Source organism: Falco naumanni, chromosome 5, assembly GCF_017639655.2.
Source record: "Falco naumanni isolate bFalNau1 chromosome 5, bFalNau1.pat, whole genome shotgun sequence".
Taxonomy (NCBI): Eukaryota; Metazoa; Chordata; class Aves; order Falconiformes; family Falconidae; genus Falco; species Falco naumanni.
Window position 1 is genome coordinate 37,921,917 of NC_054058.1, and position 19,183 is coordinate 37,941,099.

At 44.2% G+C, this 19,183-nt stretch overlaps 1 protein-coding gene across 1 annotated transcript in view; it reads left to right on the top strand.

Moving 5' to 3' along the window:
• GRIN2B (glutamate ionotropic receptor NMDA type subunit 2B) overlaps nucleotides 1-19,183 on the top strand; it is a 204,391-nt gene that overhangs the window by 161,633 nt on the left and 23,575 nt on the right. The window contains exons 5-9 of the mRNA XM_040595092.1: nucleotides 11,764-11,972; nucleotides 12,292-12,463; nucleotides 13,131-13,284; nucleotides 14,819-14,944; nucleotides 17,977-18,206. Of these exons, the coding sequence (XP_040451026.1) occupies nucleotides 11,764-11,972; nucleotides 12,292-12,463; nucleotides 13,131-13,284; nucleotides 14,819-14,944; nucleotides 17,977-18,206 (891 nt within the window). The remainder of the gene's footprint in view (nucleotides 1-11,763; nucleotides 11,973-12,291; nucleotides 12,464-13,130; nucleotides 13,285-14,818; nucleotides 14,945-17,976; nucleotides 18,207-19,183) is intronic.

The following is a 19,183-nucleotide window of genomic DNA, read 5'->3' on the forward strand; positions in this document are numbered from 1 at the left end:
TGTTTGGGCTGTCTGCCAGGATTTCTGTAAGAAAATGACAGAAAAGAAATTATGATTATTTAACAGTTTACAATGCAGTTCAGAGTGAATTTGATGGGCCAAAGTAAAAATCATGTCCTTAGCCTCAGGGCTTTCCCCCTGCTGACTTTCAAATGCCTGTTGTAAAACGTGGACATGTTGGCTTTTCTCAGGGAACTGGCCTGAAGACTCTTGTAATGGAAAGTGTCAGAGAACCTAATTGCAGGCTTACTACTTGCTCCCCTTATAACAGAGGTAACTATACAGTACATACACATTTAAATATGCATTTGAAGTCATCCAGCTAACTCCAGACTGCAAGAAGTCATTCCATGTGTGGACTTACATGTGCCACAAAAGACCTTTTGCAACCTGCTGAGAGCCTTAGATTTATCTTGTGCCTCCAAGACTGCCTCTGTCATGCCTGTTCTTCTACTTTTAGGCTGCAGAAAGGGAATGGCACAAGATCTGCTTTGTGTTGACATGTTTAGGCACAAAATGATAGACAAATCTTTGAAAAGCAGGTGCACCTGAGGTCCACAGGGGCTAAGAGAAGGGAAGATTTTATCTTCCTAAAGCCGTGTTCCCAAGAAAGCAGTCCTTGGCTTAACCCGTCTTTGCTAGATGGGGTTGGCAAATACACAGCTTTCTCTCTCCTTCCCAAATTGCTGATTTCAAGGTTACCTCTCTTTCTGTCCATACTCAGGTCTGATGGTGCTCCTTTCGCACAGAGATAACTCGCAGCCCAGATGGCCTCAGCTGGGCCCTTGGCAGTTCTGCCTGGACTCCAAGCCCAGATCGGCTTAGGATAACTGCTTCTGGGGGTACCTCTGTGTGTGTGTCTGCACCTGTGTATAGAATGGGAAAGGAGCAAGATCTTTGGCAGATCTGCTCCCTGCTGCTCATAGAGCGCTCAGTGGCTCCAGCCAGCATGACAGTAATACACACGTGTGCAGTGAACCAGATGTCCCACTGATGGGCTCCATCCAAGGATCAGGTCTTCTCTGTAGGGTGTAGGTAGAGCTGGCGGGTCTTGTCTAATGCTCTGCTGAAACTTGGCAGAGTGCCATGGTTTTCAAGCAAAGCCCAGTGCTTGGCTGTAGCAGTGGGTCAGGTGGGGGTCCTGCAGCTCATGGGCTCTGCTTCTGGAGTCCTCTTCCACCAGAGAGGCTGAAACATGCGCTCCTAAAGAAGGAGTTTCCAGATGGGGAGCAGAGCCCACACCAACTCCTGGGAGCCCTGACTGGCCTGGCAGCCTCTCCTGCACGAGGGGTTGGTCTGCAGCAGCATGACAGGAGTACCCTGGCAATGCTCACTGCTGGCAGAGATGTGCAGCACTGGCACTGCTGTGGTTTGGGCCAGCACTTCATTTCAAGACAAAGGTGAGACTATGGTTTGGGCACTGCTGGGACGGGGACAAACCACCCAGCCCAGGTCTAAGTCACTGGGAGCTAAGCCAGCGGGGGGAAATAACATCTCATCCCTGCAGGTTTCTCTACTGCTTGCACTGGTCTCGTTCTTGTGGCAAATCCTGCCATGGGGGCATCAGGGTAGCAGACTGAAGATATGATGAAGTCAGCACGTGAGGAGACAGGTCTGTGCAGTGGGGACAATGTCCATGGGTGCACAGCAATGATGGGGAACAGGACTGTGGGTAGGTGGGAACAAGGGTGCTGATGAGCCTGGGCATGAGGGACCACCGTCCCTTTCTGCTCACACAGGTGAGACATGGGATGTCTGCTGCCTCTACTTCCCCCACTCCCATCCCCTATCTCCTGTGTTTGTTGGGGAGCACCTGAGTGAATAAAAGAAAGAAGGAGGGAGGAAGAAACTGAGTTAGGGCATGAGGTTATTCCATGCCTTCTCTGTAGAGACAGGCAAAGGAGACTGTAGTTAAGAAAAGGTGCAAGGATGCCAGAGAGCAGCCCCCTTACCACACATGGCATAGAAGGAAAGCAGCAAGACTCAGCAGGGGTCCTCAAACTATGGCCCGCGGGCTGGATACAGCCCCCCAGGGTCCTCAATTCGGCCCCCGGTATTTACAGAACCCCCCGCCCTCCCCCGCCGGGGGTTGGGGGAGGGGGGAACCAAGCAGCCGCAGATGACTGCCTGCCACTGCATCCACGCGCCGGCCCCCTGGTTAAAAAGTTTGAGGACCCCTGAGCAAGAGTGTCCCTGGCTGCCCCTATCCCACAGCCTTGCTTCCCATCTGGTGCCTTTGCAAAGCTGAGTGAAGAGACCTGGCAGAGAACCAGAGTGCAGAGCAGAACTCAATTTGGAGATCCACTGGCAACTTTGAGCAGCAGCTTAGTTGGCTGTCCCTTGGGATGGCCCCAGCGCAGTGTATGAGGGTCCCCACCATGTGCCAGTTTGGGGGTGGGGGGGCATGCAGACATGCACTCTAAGGTGTGGAGGTGTGGGGCTTGCTAGTGGCTATGCCAGTGTGAATGCAGGGCCAGGATCCAGACAGAAGGGTGTGCGGCAGGCAAGGACAGCATTTGCAATCAGCTGCCCGAGCTCTTGGTGGGAGAGGAAAGAAACAGGGACATGCAGTTCTGTAGCTGCCTCTTCTGAGTCTTGCTCCTCACATATGCAGTAATTCCTCCAGAGGAGGCATGTTCCAACCCTTTTCACCAGCGAGAGAGGAGCTAAGCACCTTGTGTCTCTCTGTGGAGGAGTGTGCATGCAGCCATGCCTGCCTGTGCCTCCCTCCACAAGTGTGCATCTCTACATGGGGGCAATGTGGGGCTGCTGTGCAGAAGGCAGGAGCTCTGGCTGGTGTATTCAGGATGGGGAGGTTTCACCTGCTGCAGTATCCCCCAGTGAAGGTTAAAGGATCTTGCTGATATTCTTGGAGATGCTTTTCAAATTGGTGCCCTTGGTCTGGCTTGCACAGCTCAGAAAACCATGAGTTTTAGACAACCCACCCCCTCTCTTCATGTTGCCTCCTCTCCTAACCGTGCCAGGTCCTGCTTCAACATTAAGCTTTTCTCATCACAAGGAAATGTTTTTGTCCTTCCTCTAGATCTGCATTTTCAAACATTCCTTCAGCCTCAGGTCACAAGAGATGCTGGGAGAGATACTCTGTGTAAAGAGTAGGTGTCACTGCACAGGGGAACACATGTTGGGGTTTTGTATACTGCTGTATGGGACTCACTTACCAGCTGAAGCTCTAAACCATCTCCCAGGCTGCAGTGTGAATCGGCAAGCCCATCCCTCCCTCTGTGTAACATGTTTTAAGAAAAAAAAGTCTGAGTGAAAGAAATGAAAGCTCAGCAAAATGCAAACCCAAGCCCAGCGCTCAACAGAGAAAGCCAAGGGGAAAAATCATTAGATAGGGCATTACATGCATGGACACGTACTGGATGCAGACACACACCTGCACAATGCGGATGCACTCCTAGAGACCATGAAATGCTTTCATAAACCATTCAGATGTCTCTACATGCACATAAAAATACAGGGGTTTTTAAACCTTTGTGATTTCTGAACCCCCTGTGACGGAAAAACCGCAAGCTTACCAGTATCCCTGAAATATTTTCCCCTGCCCCATGGTTCTGCAGAGCAGAGCAGTAGAGATGCTCAAAGTGAAATCTTCTTTCACCTTAGATGAGCAATGTTAGGGGCAGTGTGAGCTCCCTGTCTTTGGATTTTATTTCTCAGACCAGAATCAGAATAGACTGATCTTGCTGGTGTTTAGGACATTGTACTAAACTTACCTTTCCTCAGAGTAATTTCAGAAGGGCATGACAGCTCTAAAGGATGCAACATTATTGAAGAGCCTGAGTCAGGTGCTGTCACTGCCTGTTAGCTGGAGGTGGGTTATGTTGGATGGTACAGTCAATCTGCAGTGTTTGTTAAGATATGCATTTTTTCCTAATTCTTCTTCCAAAATCCTAACACCTGATCTGCCCCCCTCTACAAGCTATGGCTTTGCTGAGTTACATCCTCCAGCCTACTCAGATCACTACCCACACTGCCATCAATATCTTCCTGTAACCTCTCCCTCATGTCTCCTAATTATGCCTGTGCTGATTGCAGCCTGCATTTCCATAAATCATGGTTATGTGTACATCAGATAGCACTGAGGACCTCAAACAAATATGTCCCTCTGGAAACCATGTTGCTTCTGCATGAGTCAGCTTTGCCTGGATGAACCACTTCCTGGGCTACCAAGTTAACACTACTACCAAGAACAACACCATCTCCCAGAGAGAGCTATCACTGGTTTGTGATCCTCACTGGTTTTATGCCTGTAGTGAGCTCTTGGTACCTTCTGGTTTGGAAGAATGATTTACCAAGACAAACACTCTGGCATTCTCACAGCTCTGACCTTTCTGTGACACCAGTGGAGCTCCATAGTTCACTGACTTTGCAGAAGTCAGAAGCACTCAAAGTATATCTCATTAACCTTCTCAGGCTAATCATGGCAGGGGACAGGACCTCAGCAATTACAAAAAACATAAATGCACCAGGAAAGAAATGTTTCAGCAAAAATGGCAAGAGCTGTGTAAATGCCAGACCTCAGTGAGCTGGTTGACTGTGTTTCTGCAAAGAGCTTTTATTCCCAGAATGAGTTGCAAGGCAAAAGCAAGTACTTCACCCTGCCTGTATTCTAAGCAGAACCTCTCTCCAGCATATGCTAGGTGCTGTATAAATATAGAAGGAAGAAAATTCCACCATCCTCTGCAGCCTACACATTTAATTGACAGGCTGTTTGAAGCAATTCCTGCTTCTGCAGGTGCAATGAAGAAAGCAGCCTTCCCCAGGTGGTTGTGGAAGGTGAACTTGAGGTTCAGGAAGGAATGTTGTTTCTGCGTTAATTAATTTTGCATGTGGATCATTTACAACTATTTCTTGTCTGCTTTGGCTGATGTGGCTAATTAATCACCTTAAGTGTCTGTAAACAGGAGATTTTTGCTCTCTGTGGCATCCCTTCTCCACCTGCTGTAGACCAGCCTATGTGAGGATACAGACCTGTAGCATCACAGGAATTACACTTTTGGTAATGGCTGTGATGTCAGCACTGTACATGTGAGAGTCAAGACTCAACCAGCTTGGGTGAAGGCTAAGAGGAATATTCTATTCTCAGGGCATTGGAGAAATTTTTGCTGCTGAATGAGAGAAGTATGATCCTAGGAGGTGGAGATACCAAGAATCTTTGTATTCATGTAGATTACCTGAGGGACAGAGATATAATGATTAAGCCTGAGTTTTGACATCTGCAGGCTGAAAAGTCAAGGAAAAGAGGTTTTCCATAGAAGAACTCCTCCTCTTGCTTCTGTTTACTCAAGGCCACTGAACTGGAAAGGCTCATCTGGTCCCATCCCTGCTGCTCTAGACAGCAATATCATATAGCCCTACACAAACCAGTTGTGTTTATTCTTGACTCCATTTTAGTTGTTTTCACAGCTCCTTTTGGACAGCTGTTCCAGAACTTCCCTTCTTTGATGGTTAAAATACATCTTATTTTCAAGGCAAATTTCCTCACAACCAGTTGTTCTTGTACCAACAGTGTTTTTCTGCTTAAAACCCCCTTTTCTTCCTTGCTTGTCTATCTGTCTCCCCTTTATTTATAAGGAGCAGTCATATTCCCTCTTGGCTTTCATTTATCTAGGTTAAACAAGTTTTTTAATCTTCTTTTTTAAGGCAGGTTCTCTGTTCCCCTAATCGCTCAATCCAAGGTTATTTCTGATAACTAGCTTTTCTGTAAGGTTCCTCACTGCTTCGCCCAAACCTAGTGTAAACCAGCATGACCTATTTACCTGTTGAGTAATTTTGGGTTGAAGAAATATGTCAGCTATCAAATCCAGAGAAAAAAACCATCAGGGTACTGCTGTTAAAATTTGCATTTGTTCTCCGCCTTTTCTCTATAAAGCTAGTCTCCCATAATGACTTAGTTCCTGATATAATTTCTCTTTAATAACATTAATGACATCATCTCTATCCAGACTGAAAGCCAAGCTTGTGGAGCTACAGTAGATCTCTGTAGTTCAGTCCTGGTGGAATATCTTGCACCAGCCTTCCAAAAACTTATCTCAGTCCCAAATGATTCCACTTTATTCATGCATGATTTATTTCTTCACAGTCTACTGCAACATTAAGGTTAAAACAGCATTGCCCAGGTTTACCTTTACTTTTATGTACCCTGAGCAGTGCATACTTCCATTGGCAGTGTCCCAGTTATAATTGCTATTTCTATGGTGCTATTATTCCTGCAGTAGCCCTTTTCTGGTCCTGCCCATTTGTTCTGGTTTTCCCATGTCCTCATTCAGGACCTGTACGAATTGTACTGACAAGACTCTTATTTCTCCCTGGAGTCTCCCTGCTTCCCAGAGGGGTTAAGTATGCTTTTCCATCAGCTTCATTACCAATAACACTGCTATTTTCTGCCTGCTGCCCAGCATCTTACCTTTACCTTTTCTATATTTGATCTTCCCTTTTTCATGTATTAAAATCAGGTGTAAAAGTTATGTAAGTTTTTCCCAATTAACTATCTGACAGCAAATATAAAAGACAGGAAGTTTCACATTTACACCATTCACAGATACATGCTGTATATGTTCTCTCATCTAGCTCTAGACACATGTGTGTGTCTCCTCATTTCCATACTATCTGCAAGCCCCATGGCCTTTTCTGTGTTTATGTCCCCAGTGCACCCCAGAGGTGAAAAAATACCACTATCTCCATTTTACATAATGTGGAGTGGAGGCACAAGGGTGCAGATCAGATTCCAAAGGTCCTTGGTGGAATAGGGAATTTCTGCCTTCTAATCCATGCTCTGTGGTGTTGTCTTAGTGTTTCCCCACTAGAACGAGCAAGCCCCTCAGCTTCTGGAAAAAAACCCCATGTAATAAGGGAGGAAACATAGAACTTTTGGGGAAATGTAGAAAGCGGTTCAGGTCCTAAGAGAGTTTGGGATGGTCTTTCTTTTATTCTGTAAATGAAACCAAATCCTTTTTGTTCCTTTTGTATTTCTTCTATACCAGGAATGGCAGGAATTGAGAGAAGATTTTAAATTAAAAGATTGTAGCTCAGGGCATGGTGCAAATGGGAGCCTGAATGAAATAAAAACTATCAAAAGACTTTGCCCAGACATAGTTCTCCTGCAGCCTGGTGAAAAGCAAGCACCTGAAGGGTCAGGCCTTCCCCTGAGTCTTCACCCCAAATACGAATGTAATGCTTCTGAGCATCTTGCCTGAGAAATATATCTGAACATTTCTGGTTTTATCCAGAACTGTCTTCTGTGGCCTAGTCCTTGAAAGCCAAATTTCTAGGAGGTTTTGGTTTTCCATCTGTTGACATTAGTTAGAGGTTTCTCCAGATGCTCCTGTGCTTTGAAGTCCTGCATGCTAGGAGGAGCTTAGAGACTGGCTTCTGCTCTGGCTGGAACATACAATTTTGGAAGTTCATGTGAGCAGCTTGCACTTGTCTGTGCTACCCATCTGGGTAAGGATTTTGTAAATGGTGAGACTGGGTGCTGGTAATTTGAACACGCAGTTGCTTTTGCCAGTGTAGGATGTAAGTTATCCACTGAATGAGACTACCAGCTCCTCTGTGTTATAAATATCTTATTGACCTGATAACACTGAAAAGAGCACATGTATAAGAATAAGGAAATACACTCTCCTGGTATAAATTGCAGCAAGAAGATTTAGGTTAGACATCAGGAAAAAAAACCCAAACTTTTTAATGGGAAGGATAGTTAAGCACTGGAATAGACTGCCCATGGAGACTGTGGGCTCTCTGTCAGTGTAAGGACAGGTTAGACAAACATCTGCCACAAATGGCTGTTACAAGCCTTAGCTTCCCTTGGGAGGAGAGAAAAGCCTCTATTAAGAATTAGTTTCAGGGAACTAATATGATATACCTTTCATTAAAGATGCACGTTAACATACTGCAGAACACTTATTCTGGGTGCATTATACCATGTTTAAGGCAATTTACCAGCCTGCTGGAAGGCTTTTGAAAGGCTCTCATTTTCCCCTGGCATAGGCAATCTTACCTTTTTTCTGCATTGGATAGCTTATATACTTTGGCAAACCAATAGTATATATGATTAACATTTTGTTCTACAATAGCTCTCACTTTCATACTTTGCAAATTTACTGGACTTCTACTTCCAACAGCTTGTTTTCCAAAGTAGGATCTTATATTTAAGGTAAAAGTTAGCTGCTCTCCTCTCTCAACACCTCCAAATTAATCCCAACTGAAATGGCTTTCCAGATCACATGTGGTACAGAGCAAAGGGAAGTTAAGGTGAAAATCTGACTCTTAGTAGACCTGCCCTGCCATACAGGAGCATACCTAGAGACTGGAGAATATGATTAGAAAGGGGATTTTAAATATCCCCAGCATCCTTACTTTTGCTGATTCTGTGACCCTCCAGGGCTCCTGGTGGGAGTCTGGATGACAACTCTGACTGGAGAACACCCAGTGGATCTTGAAACTGCAGGGTGACCAATACGTAGGATGCCTGGGATGGTTTATTTTTCTTCTTTTTGCTGAGGCAAGCACTGGGCAAAACCTAAGTAATAACAGTTCACAAGCTGTTAATACCAAATACCCTGAGACTTCAGAAGTGCCTTGCTCTGCTCTGCACAGCTTGACAGGTTATATTCTTTAAGAGTAGGCATCATTACCTGGACAAATCTGTGACATTTAATTCTGTTGTGGCTAACCTCTGTCCCCACAGTGAATTGCTCCTTTCCTCTCATGGCAGATTATCTAGCATATGATGCACATTTGTATTTTCTCACTCTTGCATTGCCTCCATCCTCTGCACATGTGGTGTTTCTTATTACCCTTACTGTCCTTGCCCACATGCTGCTTAAGCCTGCTCTTCTTTAACTAAGTGCATACACATTTGACCTTTGCTTCCATGAGCATCTAAAGAAGTCTGCCACCTCTTAATTCACAAACCTTTTCTGACTTTGCTTGTTCATATCTGTACATGTCTGCAGGTATATGGCATGCCTGATTGTTCAGGTTAGCAATGAAACATAGTATTTGCACGTATTTTTGAGACACTCCATAGTTAATTTGAAAATTTAGGTCAGAACATTCCCTTACATCCTGTTTTTCTTCCTTATGGGCAATTTAGAATGATTTTATATGGACAACTGTATTTGCAGGTTAAGTCCTTCAGGACGAGGGAGGCTGTGGCAAGACTGTCATTGTTATCCTAATTTCATAATGTTGGCCATGTAGTACAACACTGTGAAACGTGCCTGGCACGCAGCCTTATGAACTCCCCTTTCTGTCCCAGAGAACTTCTGGGTAATTATGAATTGGGTTTGCCTATCTGATCTAATTTATCACTTAGGGGTTTATATCATGCCTATTACTGTGATATCTAAGTGCTGCTGAGATTCTGCAAGATGTCTCTTTCATCAACCACTTATTTCTATGATAAGTTAATGTTACTGAGCTGAAGTCTGGGCTGTTCTGTGCAGCATCTTAATCATTGGTCCCTACTGAGCTCCATGTGTGCAGTTATTCTGCTTGTCTGGTGGCTTCACTGAACTGGTTTTGGGGATTTAAGGTCAGTTACTTGAGGGCTAAAGTTGTACTGCAGAAATCTCTGGCTCAGATGATGATAAATTGACCTGCTTGGTCAACGAGTGGGAAGTTTAGGTCTGAGCAGACCCTGGGTAGGCATGTGAGCGTATGCTCTTTATTCCCTCAGAAATGCACTCTTCACATCCAGGCTTAGATATTAGCATGAGTACAGACCATCTGCTGCCCCAGACAGCACTACCTGTCTTCTGCAGACAAAAGGGGCCACCAGTTCACGGGGGTCCCAGCCAGCCAGCTTTCACCTGTTGCTCAAAAGGTATTTTAAAATTAAAACAACTTCTACCTGCCCACTCAAGTAACAACAACAACAACAACAAAAACAGACACCTCCCTCAAAAAAAAAAACCAAAAAAAACCCCCGAAACAAAAACCAAACCAAAACAAAACAAATAGAGAAAGGAGAAAATAGCTATGTACCCTGCTTGCTGGTCCAAGCAGTATGAGGGTGCTGTGTTTACACTGTAGGGATGGATGGGGAATCTACTGTCTCTGGGTGAGTTCTTCTGCCTTTCCTCTCTGTCCACAAGCCTCCAGAGTGGATTTTTCTTTCATGGCCAGATGAAGCATTTGCTTGTTTGTTTTGAAGGTGACAAGTGTTTTATGTGAATTCTAGCTGGTCTCAAATGCCAAACCCCAGCTGGGCTTTGAGTTTCACAGAATAACCGCTGACACCTAATGAGCCTCTAATAAGTGCTTCTCCCTCCCTTCCTGTCATTTAAATAAATAAATTACTGAAATTTGGGGGTGGTGGGAGGGGTGTTGGATTGCAGTGGAATGAAGCTTTTCTATTTACCCACCAAGCAGGTACACCACTAAGAGCAATCGTGCAAGCTTCCCACACACTCACACTGCCTCTGCCATCAAGTCAGCGTATCTCAGCCCTGGCTTGGAGGGCTTGCTTTGAGGATTGTGCAGGAAAATTCCTTCTAAAGCCCATTTAGTTTCTTGCCCTCTCAGCTTCAGCTGCCAGCCAAGGTGCTAATTAGTGTCAACTGTGATGGGGGAAATTGAGAACAAAGGCAAGACTTTGATAGTTGAAAGCATAGTTGATGTTCAGAGTTTTTTTCTTTTCCTGGAATATTTGCAAGGAATGGTTTACCATGGGCAATGGCTGTGCTACACGTATCGTTTCTTCAGGGACTGGAGTGGCTTCAAAACAGCTCTTATTTGTGGCAGTAGGTATAAGGCAACTGAATCCCAACCCCCTTTTCTGACCACTGAAGATATGATCTCTCTTTGCTTAAAAAATAGAAACCAAGAAGGTCTAAAATTGCAATATATAATTAAGGAAAAATAGCAAGAGTGAAAAATCATAGGTGCTTTTTGACTTTATTTTTTGTATGTCAGAGGCACAGAGCATTTCCTTGTTTCCAGTAAAGGTACGTAACCAAGTCATTGTGAAATGACAAGAGCCGTTATTTCAGTAAGGCCTTAGCAGGGGAAGCAAGAACTACAGCTAGCAAGCATCTCTGTTGATGTTCTTCACATTTGAAGACTGTCCTGAAAATGTAAAACATCTCCCTCTTCAGTTGCCTCCCTTGGAAGAACTCAGTCCTGACTAGGAATGGGCAACCTTTTTCTAGAACAAAGAGTTATTGCTGGACAAAATGAAGTTTGACTAAAATGAATTTGTTTAATGAATTTCACTGAAAACAAATAAAGACAAATTTTTTTACAAAATAAAGAAGTTCTGTTTTGACTTTTTCAAGTGAAGTATTTCAATTTCTGTTTCAAAATTACATTTTTTTCATCATTTAAATATATTTTTCCTCTTTTTTAGCAGGAAAGAAATATTATTGTGGCTAGGCTGAAGTCAACATTTCAAGGAGACAAACAAGCTCTGTTTCGGTTTTTTGGCTGAGAAAATTGAAAGACACCATGTCTGTTTGACCATAGTAATGGTGTCCCCCTGGTCATCCACTCATTCTCCCAGAGGGTGAAAGTATCACAGAGATGAGACAACCCAGACATCTTTCTTGTTCTCTACATCCCTCTGGTTTGAACCCACTTACTCAGAGCCTTCTCCCCAGGAATGTCCTTAATTTAACTGAGCCATGAGCTTGGGTACTCCAGAGTGGTCCTCCTGCCCAGGCCTGTGTGAGCTGTGGTTAATGCAGAGGGATGGGGCACCTAAAAGTCTGTATTCTGTGGTTTATGTCTCCACAGGTGGGGAAATGGAAGGAAAAAAAGTTGCAGATGAAGTATTATGTGTGGCCCCGCTTTGAGCTGTATCCCGACTCTGAGGAACGCGAGGATGATCACCTGAGTATCGTGACCTTGGAAGAGGCACCGTTCGTCATTGTGGAAAATGTGGACCCCCTAAGTGGCACGTGCATGAGGAACACCGTCCCTTGCCAGAAACGCATAGTGACTGAGTATGCACCCCTGAGTTTTTCTGCTTCTATTGGGCTTTCCCTTCACAGCAGAATGTAGAAAGTCTCTTAGACCAATACCATCATACCCTGATAATCCTTCCTAGAAAAGCCACTTCTCTTTGCCCCACCTAGCCTGTGTCCATTCATGACCGGCTCCTTTCGGCAAATCATTGTAGTATGCCCCCTCACCCTCCAGCACAGACTGCACAAGTTAAATTCTCCACATCTGATTATGTAAGGGGGAGGGCATACTGACACGAGAAGGGAATTAAGGGAGTTTTCCCTAGTGTTTTAACCCCTTGTTGTTGTGATGATTCAGGAACAAAACTGATGAGGAGCCAGATTACATGAAGAAATGTTGCAAGGGGTTCTGCATTGACATCCTCAAGAAAATCTCAAAGTCTGTCAAGTTCACCTATGACCTCTACTTGGTGACTAATGGCAAGCATGGGAAAAAGATCAATGGGACATGGAATGGAATGATTGGAGAGGTCAGCAACAAAGGGGGGCATGGTGGGCTTCATCCCTCTGCTGGGTGACATGGGTCAGGTCTGGTCTGCTGTCATTATTGGGTCCCCTTCCATGGCAGGGACAGAGGTGACTCCATAGAAATGATTGACCTGGATTCTTTCTGGGCACCAGGTGAATTAATCTGCTCTGACATTCTGACCTTGTCTACCTTTCCTATGTGGAGATTAATTATTATTCTCTATAGTGTCACAAATTTGGCCTTCACAGTCAAAGAAAGAGGGTGATATCCATGCACCAGAGAGGCTGCAACCTGTATTATGCTTAGATCATATATAAGGTGCATAAAGAATGAAATAAGACTTTGCAGTGTTAGAGGGAGGAGAAAGCAAGGACAGAAAAATGAGATAAAACGTCTTCTCAATGGATGATGTGTTTATCCTAAGACCTCTGCAGATTTATTTTTTATACACATACCAGCTTTGAGGGGAAGATTAATGTCTGTTGATTTCCTGAAAGAAGGTGTCCTGATGAAAGATTAGAAAGGAGGGATGATAGAAACAATATAGGGAATGGGATTACAAGAATAAAAGGATTGTATGGAAAGGCAAAAAAGTGAGAAGGGGTTTGGCTGTGATGCTTGAGAGGTGCCTCAGGTCTGTGTGTGATCTCTTCCTTTCCTTCCTCCAGGTTGTCACCAAACGGGCCTATATGGCGGTAGGATCCCTCACCATTAATGAGGAGCGTTCAGAAGTAGTAGATTTCTCTGTGCCCTTCATTGAGACAGGAATCAGCGTCATGGTGTCACGTAGCAATGGAACTGTCTCACCTTCTGCCTTCTTAGGTATCATTTTAATCTAAAATTAACATTTCACCTAGTGTTCATCAAAAATTAGGTGAAGGTTGCTCGTGATTCTTAGCCTGAAAGTTCCTTTTTGGGAGTACCTGTGGGACAGGGGTATAAAAATAAACTCTGATGTTTTAGTTCTAAATCCCAAGCAAGGAAAATCCAGGTAAATGCTAACAGGCACTGTTAGGAGGTCCAAGGCATGCCTCAGCAATTGTGTGCCTAATCCCAGCAAAGTCTGGGCTCACTTAGAGTTGTCATCTACTCTGCAGCACATGGTTTCCCAGTGACTCAGCTAATAGCATGTTTTAGGAGTGTAGGCCAGAAGAAAAATGATTCAAACCTTGTAGCTGGTATGCCATAGTACTTAGTAATAACAATTAGCAATAAATTGTTTCACTTTGCGAGAAATTTTCTGTAAAGAAGGTATTAACTTGACCTTCCCTTGACAGAACAACTGGTAGAAGTTAGAGATCTAATGGAGCTTTTCAAGAAGAGTAGAGCCATTGGTTCTGTGCTGACACTGTCTTCCAGTAAAGTGATTTCTAATGTCCTTTGGTGGTGGAGGGTGATCAGAGAATGCAGAAATGATACTGCATTTCCCTAAGACTTCCATGTCTTCCTAGTATCTACTATTTGGCTTCATGAAATGTTTTATGATGCAGCAAATGCAGTGTATGTTTTATATAATTACTGTCTGGTCTTTGCCAGTACCCTGAGAATATTTACAAACAGAAATAACTTTATATGGGTAAAAAATATTTTCTAAACCTCTTTAAGTAGGAGTTTCATGACTACTCACTTTTCAGGAGTTTTTGCCTTTAGCCAAGTCCATCAATATTACTGGGGTATGTAAAAGCAACGATGAAGTTTACTCCAAGATTTTAAATTGCAATTTAAAACAGGCTATAGTCTGGAGCAAAGTTCTAAGCTTCTTTGATCTGTTCAGTCCCATCTTTATCTGTTCAGGCTTGGAGAAATAGAAAACCTGGCAGAGATCAAACACTTGCAGAACATGAACAGTAACGTTTCTAGAATGAGCCAGCGTTCCCATTGCTACAGGAAAGGAATAGCTGAAAAAACTACTATCATTATGGCTGAACCTCAGAAATTTGGAGATGCTCTTTGGCTCGATAGCATCTTGAAAGTTGAATGCTTGTCTGAAACTCTGCCAGTTCTGCTTGATTTTCCCCACTCTCTCCAGATGGTGCTGGAGGACTTCCTGGGAACAGTATTTTATCAATGCATTTTATTTTATCAATGCATGCCACAATGGCTACATTTAGTTCCAGATGGAGCCATGTGTCACAAATATAACAGTAAGAAGGAATGCAGTCATTACAGAGACAGAAACATTTGTCTCAATTCAAGATGTTTTTCAGACTGGGGCTGGAGGCTTTTTTGTAACTCTATTTTTCCCCAGCCCAGTTTGCCCCACACTCTCACTGGGGTGTTCTGGAGAGCAAAGGAGGTGAAGGAGGTGTGAGGTGGTGTATCAGGTCTTTCACCATGCTTTTGTTTTCCTCTCCAGAGCCTTTCAGTGCTGATGTATGGGTGATGATGTTTGTGATGCTGCTTATCATCTCTGCGGTGGCTGTCTTCGTCTTTGAGTACTTCAGCCCTGTGGGCTATAATCGGTGCCTTGCTGATGGCAGAGGTAAGGGGAGTCCCTCCTTGCTATGATCCTCTCTTGCTTCCAATCCGAGCTCCTTTGTCAGGGTGTCTCCTTTGCCTTGAACACAATATGGATCTAGCCTGCTCTGAGGTCTGTGTTCAGCCTAAAAAGAGCAGAGATGGAGGCAGAAAAAAGGCTCTGAAGAGAGCAGATGTGTATAATGGGTAATTTACTTGGCTTGGGAGACGGAGCTGTGTCGCCTTTCATCTCTAAAGCATGCACCAGCTCCAACTCGTTTCTCACTGAGGGAAAATGGGTCCTGGTAGCCAGTGCTGGCAGTGCCTATAGTGCTGCACTCTCTGAGGCAATCAGAGCGCTCAGCGCTGTCTATCCATCCTTCAGTGATGCATCTTCCCAAAGAGCAAGCCACTCTGCTGGCCTCCCTGCACACTGCTGTGTCCTCCAGACTCCACATCTGTCAGCTGGGCATGTCCCTCCCCCACGTGGCTCTTCGACTTGCTAAGGCTGACTGAGAAAGTGGGAAGCTCATTTTCCTGGTAGTGGGTGATGGGAGTTTTGCAAGGGCAGCAGGAAAGATGGGAACAAGTGAGGACACATTGTTGTGGTTCTAATCTTCAGAAGACAGCCCAATGAGTTAAAGAGAAGATGCACAGCAGCCTAAGAGACATCCTTTTTTTCTTATTGTCATGACAGTTAGCAAGTTGAGCCTTCCATCATCTCCTTATCTTCATCTCCTGATGAATCAGCCCTTCAGACCTTTCTGGGTTTATTGGTCCATTCAGTATAGTGGGAGAGACACAGTTATTGGTAAATGCACTCACTTACTCCCCAATCTAGTACTCTGAGTAAATTTATGCTATCAAATTAGAGAAGAGTAAAAAAAAAAAAAAAAAAGGTGTTAATGAGAATGCAGCAGAGCCACAAATACAGAGAAGTGGAGAACTTATCTCTTAACATGGAGCTGTGGAGGGCCTTTATATGGCGACTGATTGTAACCACATGCATCTGTGTACACAAGTAAATACTGTTAAACCTGTGAGTCCCTTGAGAGATATTAATACAGATGTAGAACTAGAAGCAGTTCTTAGTACAGGTGTGCAGTTGTGCAGTTATTAAGTTAGCTGAACTACAGCTGCAAATATCAATATTTCTGAGCAATTATGAACGGTACTGCATGATCAGGCAGATATTATCCCTGACAGATGTAATGTGAAGATGTAGAAATCTGCTGCAGAGACTGCAATGCTTGTTTGGTAATGTTTGGTAATGAACACTCTGGCTAATGTTACTTTGGCTGCATTTGAACTAGTCTATGACAGTATACTCCTGCCTCCCACCCCTCTATTTTCTCTTTACGGATATCAAGTTTTTCTCTCCAGGGTCAGGTGGGCATGCCCTAATCTGGCCCCTAAATGACGTTGCACTGTTGTTGGGGCACTCAAGTTGGAGATCTCGGAAGGATTCTGGGTCCCTGGTTTGGATCAGAGGCTCTCATTGCTGTCTTGGTTTGTGGCTGACAAAGTAACTGTGAAAGCACATGGGGTGATCAGTGGAGAAAGGAAGGCTTTAGGAGGGAACTTCTCAAAATTTCCTTACACCTTACGTTTCCCACTGATGATTTGCAGGCCTTGCACCTGTGTGTCTTAGGGCACATTAGATAGAGAGGGATATAAAGCTACCACTCCAGAATGTAAAAAGACAAGGACTGCCAAACCGTGTTTCTTATAGCAGCTTTGTCTCCCTGGCATCTAAAGGCTCCAGTTTTGCCAGGTGATGATTCTGCTTTGAATTTGGCGTGTAGTTCCCAGAGTGCAAAATGAGCCCTTGCACCTTTCAGTTGTATTTACAGTAACACAGTGCCTTCAGATGATCTATGATATTTGCTGCTCAGGGGCTTGGAGAGGAGCATCAAAACTTTCTTCCCTTTTGTTCCTCTGGAGCTGGAGCCAACCTTAACCACAGGCAGCAGCACTGGGCACTAGTCAGCATACCCAAGGAAGGAGATAAAACACAAGATACTAACCCAAAAGGTTGCAAAGCCAGGCTGGCACCATTGGAAAAGGGACAGACCCCTGAACTGTGCCAGAGTGCTCTCATCCTAAGAGGGTCTTCCTGGTGTCTGAAGCAGGATCCTTGGAGTAATTGCATTTGCAGTCTCCCTGACAGCTGCTCTTGTGCTCAAGTTGAGCAAATTTTCGTTTGGGTTCCCACTAATGGAACAAGCATATGCCAGTGATATGAGACTGCTGGGAGACAAGGCAGGATTTCACAAGTTATCAGGCCTAGTGCTTCATGAGCACACATGACTTTTGGGGTATGTGTGAGCTTCCACACTGAAAAGTGAATAAGAGGAAAACAGCAGCTTTTAGAACATTGGATCTGCTTCTGTACTGTCTGGGGCAGAACTGCTGATTTTCCCAAGATAGACCAGAATATATGTCACTGTCATGTACCTTAGACACAGAACATGGGGAGAGGGAGTTGTCGTTTTCGCTGGCTTGTGTGTCTTCAGCAGACTGGGTAATTAAACCCTCTTGCAGAAGTATTTGTTAGAGCCCTGTTATTTCAGGTGGTGCTCTTCCTTACACCTGCACAACTACAGTGAAGGCCATTTTTTGCACAGGTGTATGCTGGGAGTTCAAGGACATCATCACTGTTGAACAGCTAGAAATGAGGATAGAATTTCTTTGAGCAAACTATTTTTGGTGGCAACACTTGAACCAAAGTGGAATGTTTGGGCTTTTAGATGCTCCAATCAGATTTAAAAAAAAAAACAACAAACCCAAAACACCTTTGTATAAGGTTTCAGCAGAGATCTTTGAGACAAAATAAATATTGAAGTCTGAGGACGTTTTAAAAAAATAATTTTTCTGGGTTGCACTTTGCTGAGATATATTGTCATGAGCATAGGGAAGCACAGCTGTGGATATTTGTCTCAAATGTGGGAATAGGTACTGCTTTTAACTCTGAAGTCAAGATGCATATGTGAAGAGAAATGCAGACCACTTACTCTAAGATGCTTACTGTGGGATCATGTTTCTCAATCACTCTAGAGCCAGGAGGTCCCTCTTTCACCATTGGCAAAGCTATCTGGTTGCTGTGGGGGCTGGTGTTCAACAACTCTGTGCCAGTGCAGAATCCCAAGGGTACCACTAGCAAGATCATGGTGTCAGTGTGGGCCTTCTTCGCTGTCATCTTTCTGGCCAGCTACACTGCCAACCTGGCTGCCTTCATGATCCAAGAGGAATACGTGGACCAGGTGTCTGGCTTGAGCGACAAAAAGGTAATGGATCCACCCAACCCCCCAAAGCAGCCTTTTCCACAAAGAGGCTGCTCTACCCTCTCTTTTTGTTTATTGGGAAAGAGTTCAGCATTTTGCAGTCATGTCATAGCTTTAGCCCCCAGTTTAAATAGCACAACTGCTATTAATTGGTATTCCGTTGCATTTTTACATGCTTTAAGCATTTCAGGGATGAATTAGAAACAGAACTGAACTGTGCTTGCTTGCATGATCCCAAAGCACACCTTGATTGTCAGCAAGAAATGAATTAACGGAACTTTGGAGACAATGTGTATAATGGCTGTAACCTGTTTTTTCAGGATGAAATAATTTATCTGTGTGGGAATGCTGGCCATTAGGCTAGCAAATATGATCTGTTAGTTTATTCTGGGGACAAGTTCTGCCCATGGGGTAAATCAGCATGGCTTTGAGGATTTACTATTGCTTGCATTTGAAGTTATATTTTCATTTTTTTGAGGCCTTTGGAAGCTTAGCACAAGGAATTGTTTCCTGTTCAGAATGTGTTTCGCTGCCTTGTTTACATGCACTGCATTTTGTCCTCGCAGAACGTTTCCTTTTACTCAGATCTAGGCACTGAAGATTTTGAGGAGATTTCTCATGCATACAGGGTAGCACTGTCTGGTTCATGAGGGTCTGAAGCTTTGTATACTGCTTTATTTTTGTTTTGCGGCAAGGTTACTCACAAGGAATTAAGTGTTGTCAGTCTCGGTTGCCCATGTTGAATTTGTTACTCAATCACTGAGGCTGCTTAAGGGATCATGCCATTGCAGGGCAACCAAATAGCAATAGGTCGTGTACATTGCTATCGGGGATAGCAGCAAGAAGAGGACTGCAAATGTCAGTTTGCTGCTGCTGAATTGGTTATAGTTACTGCCTCTTGTGTCCCCCATAATAGTCCAGAAATAAATTGTGGCCAGGCCCCCTGTGTATACTGTGTCCTGTGCAGCAGGCTAGAAACT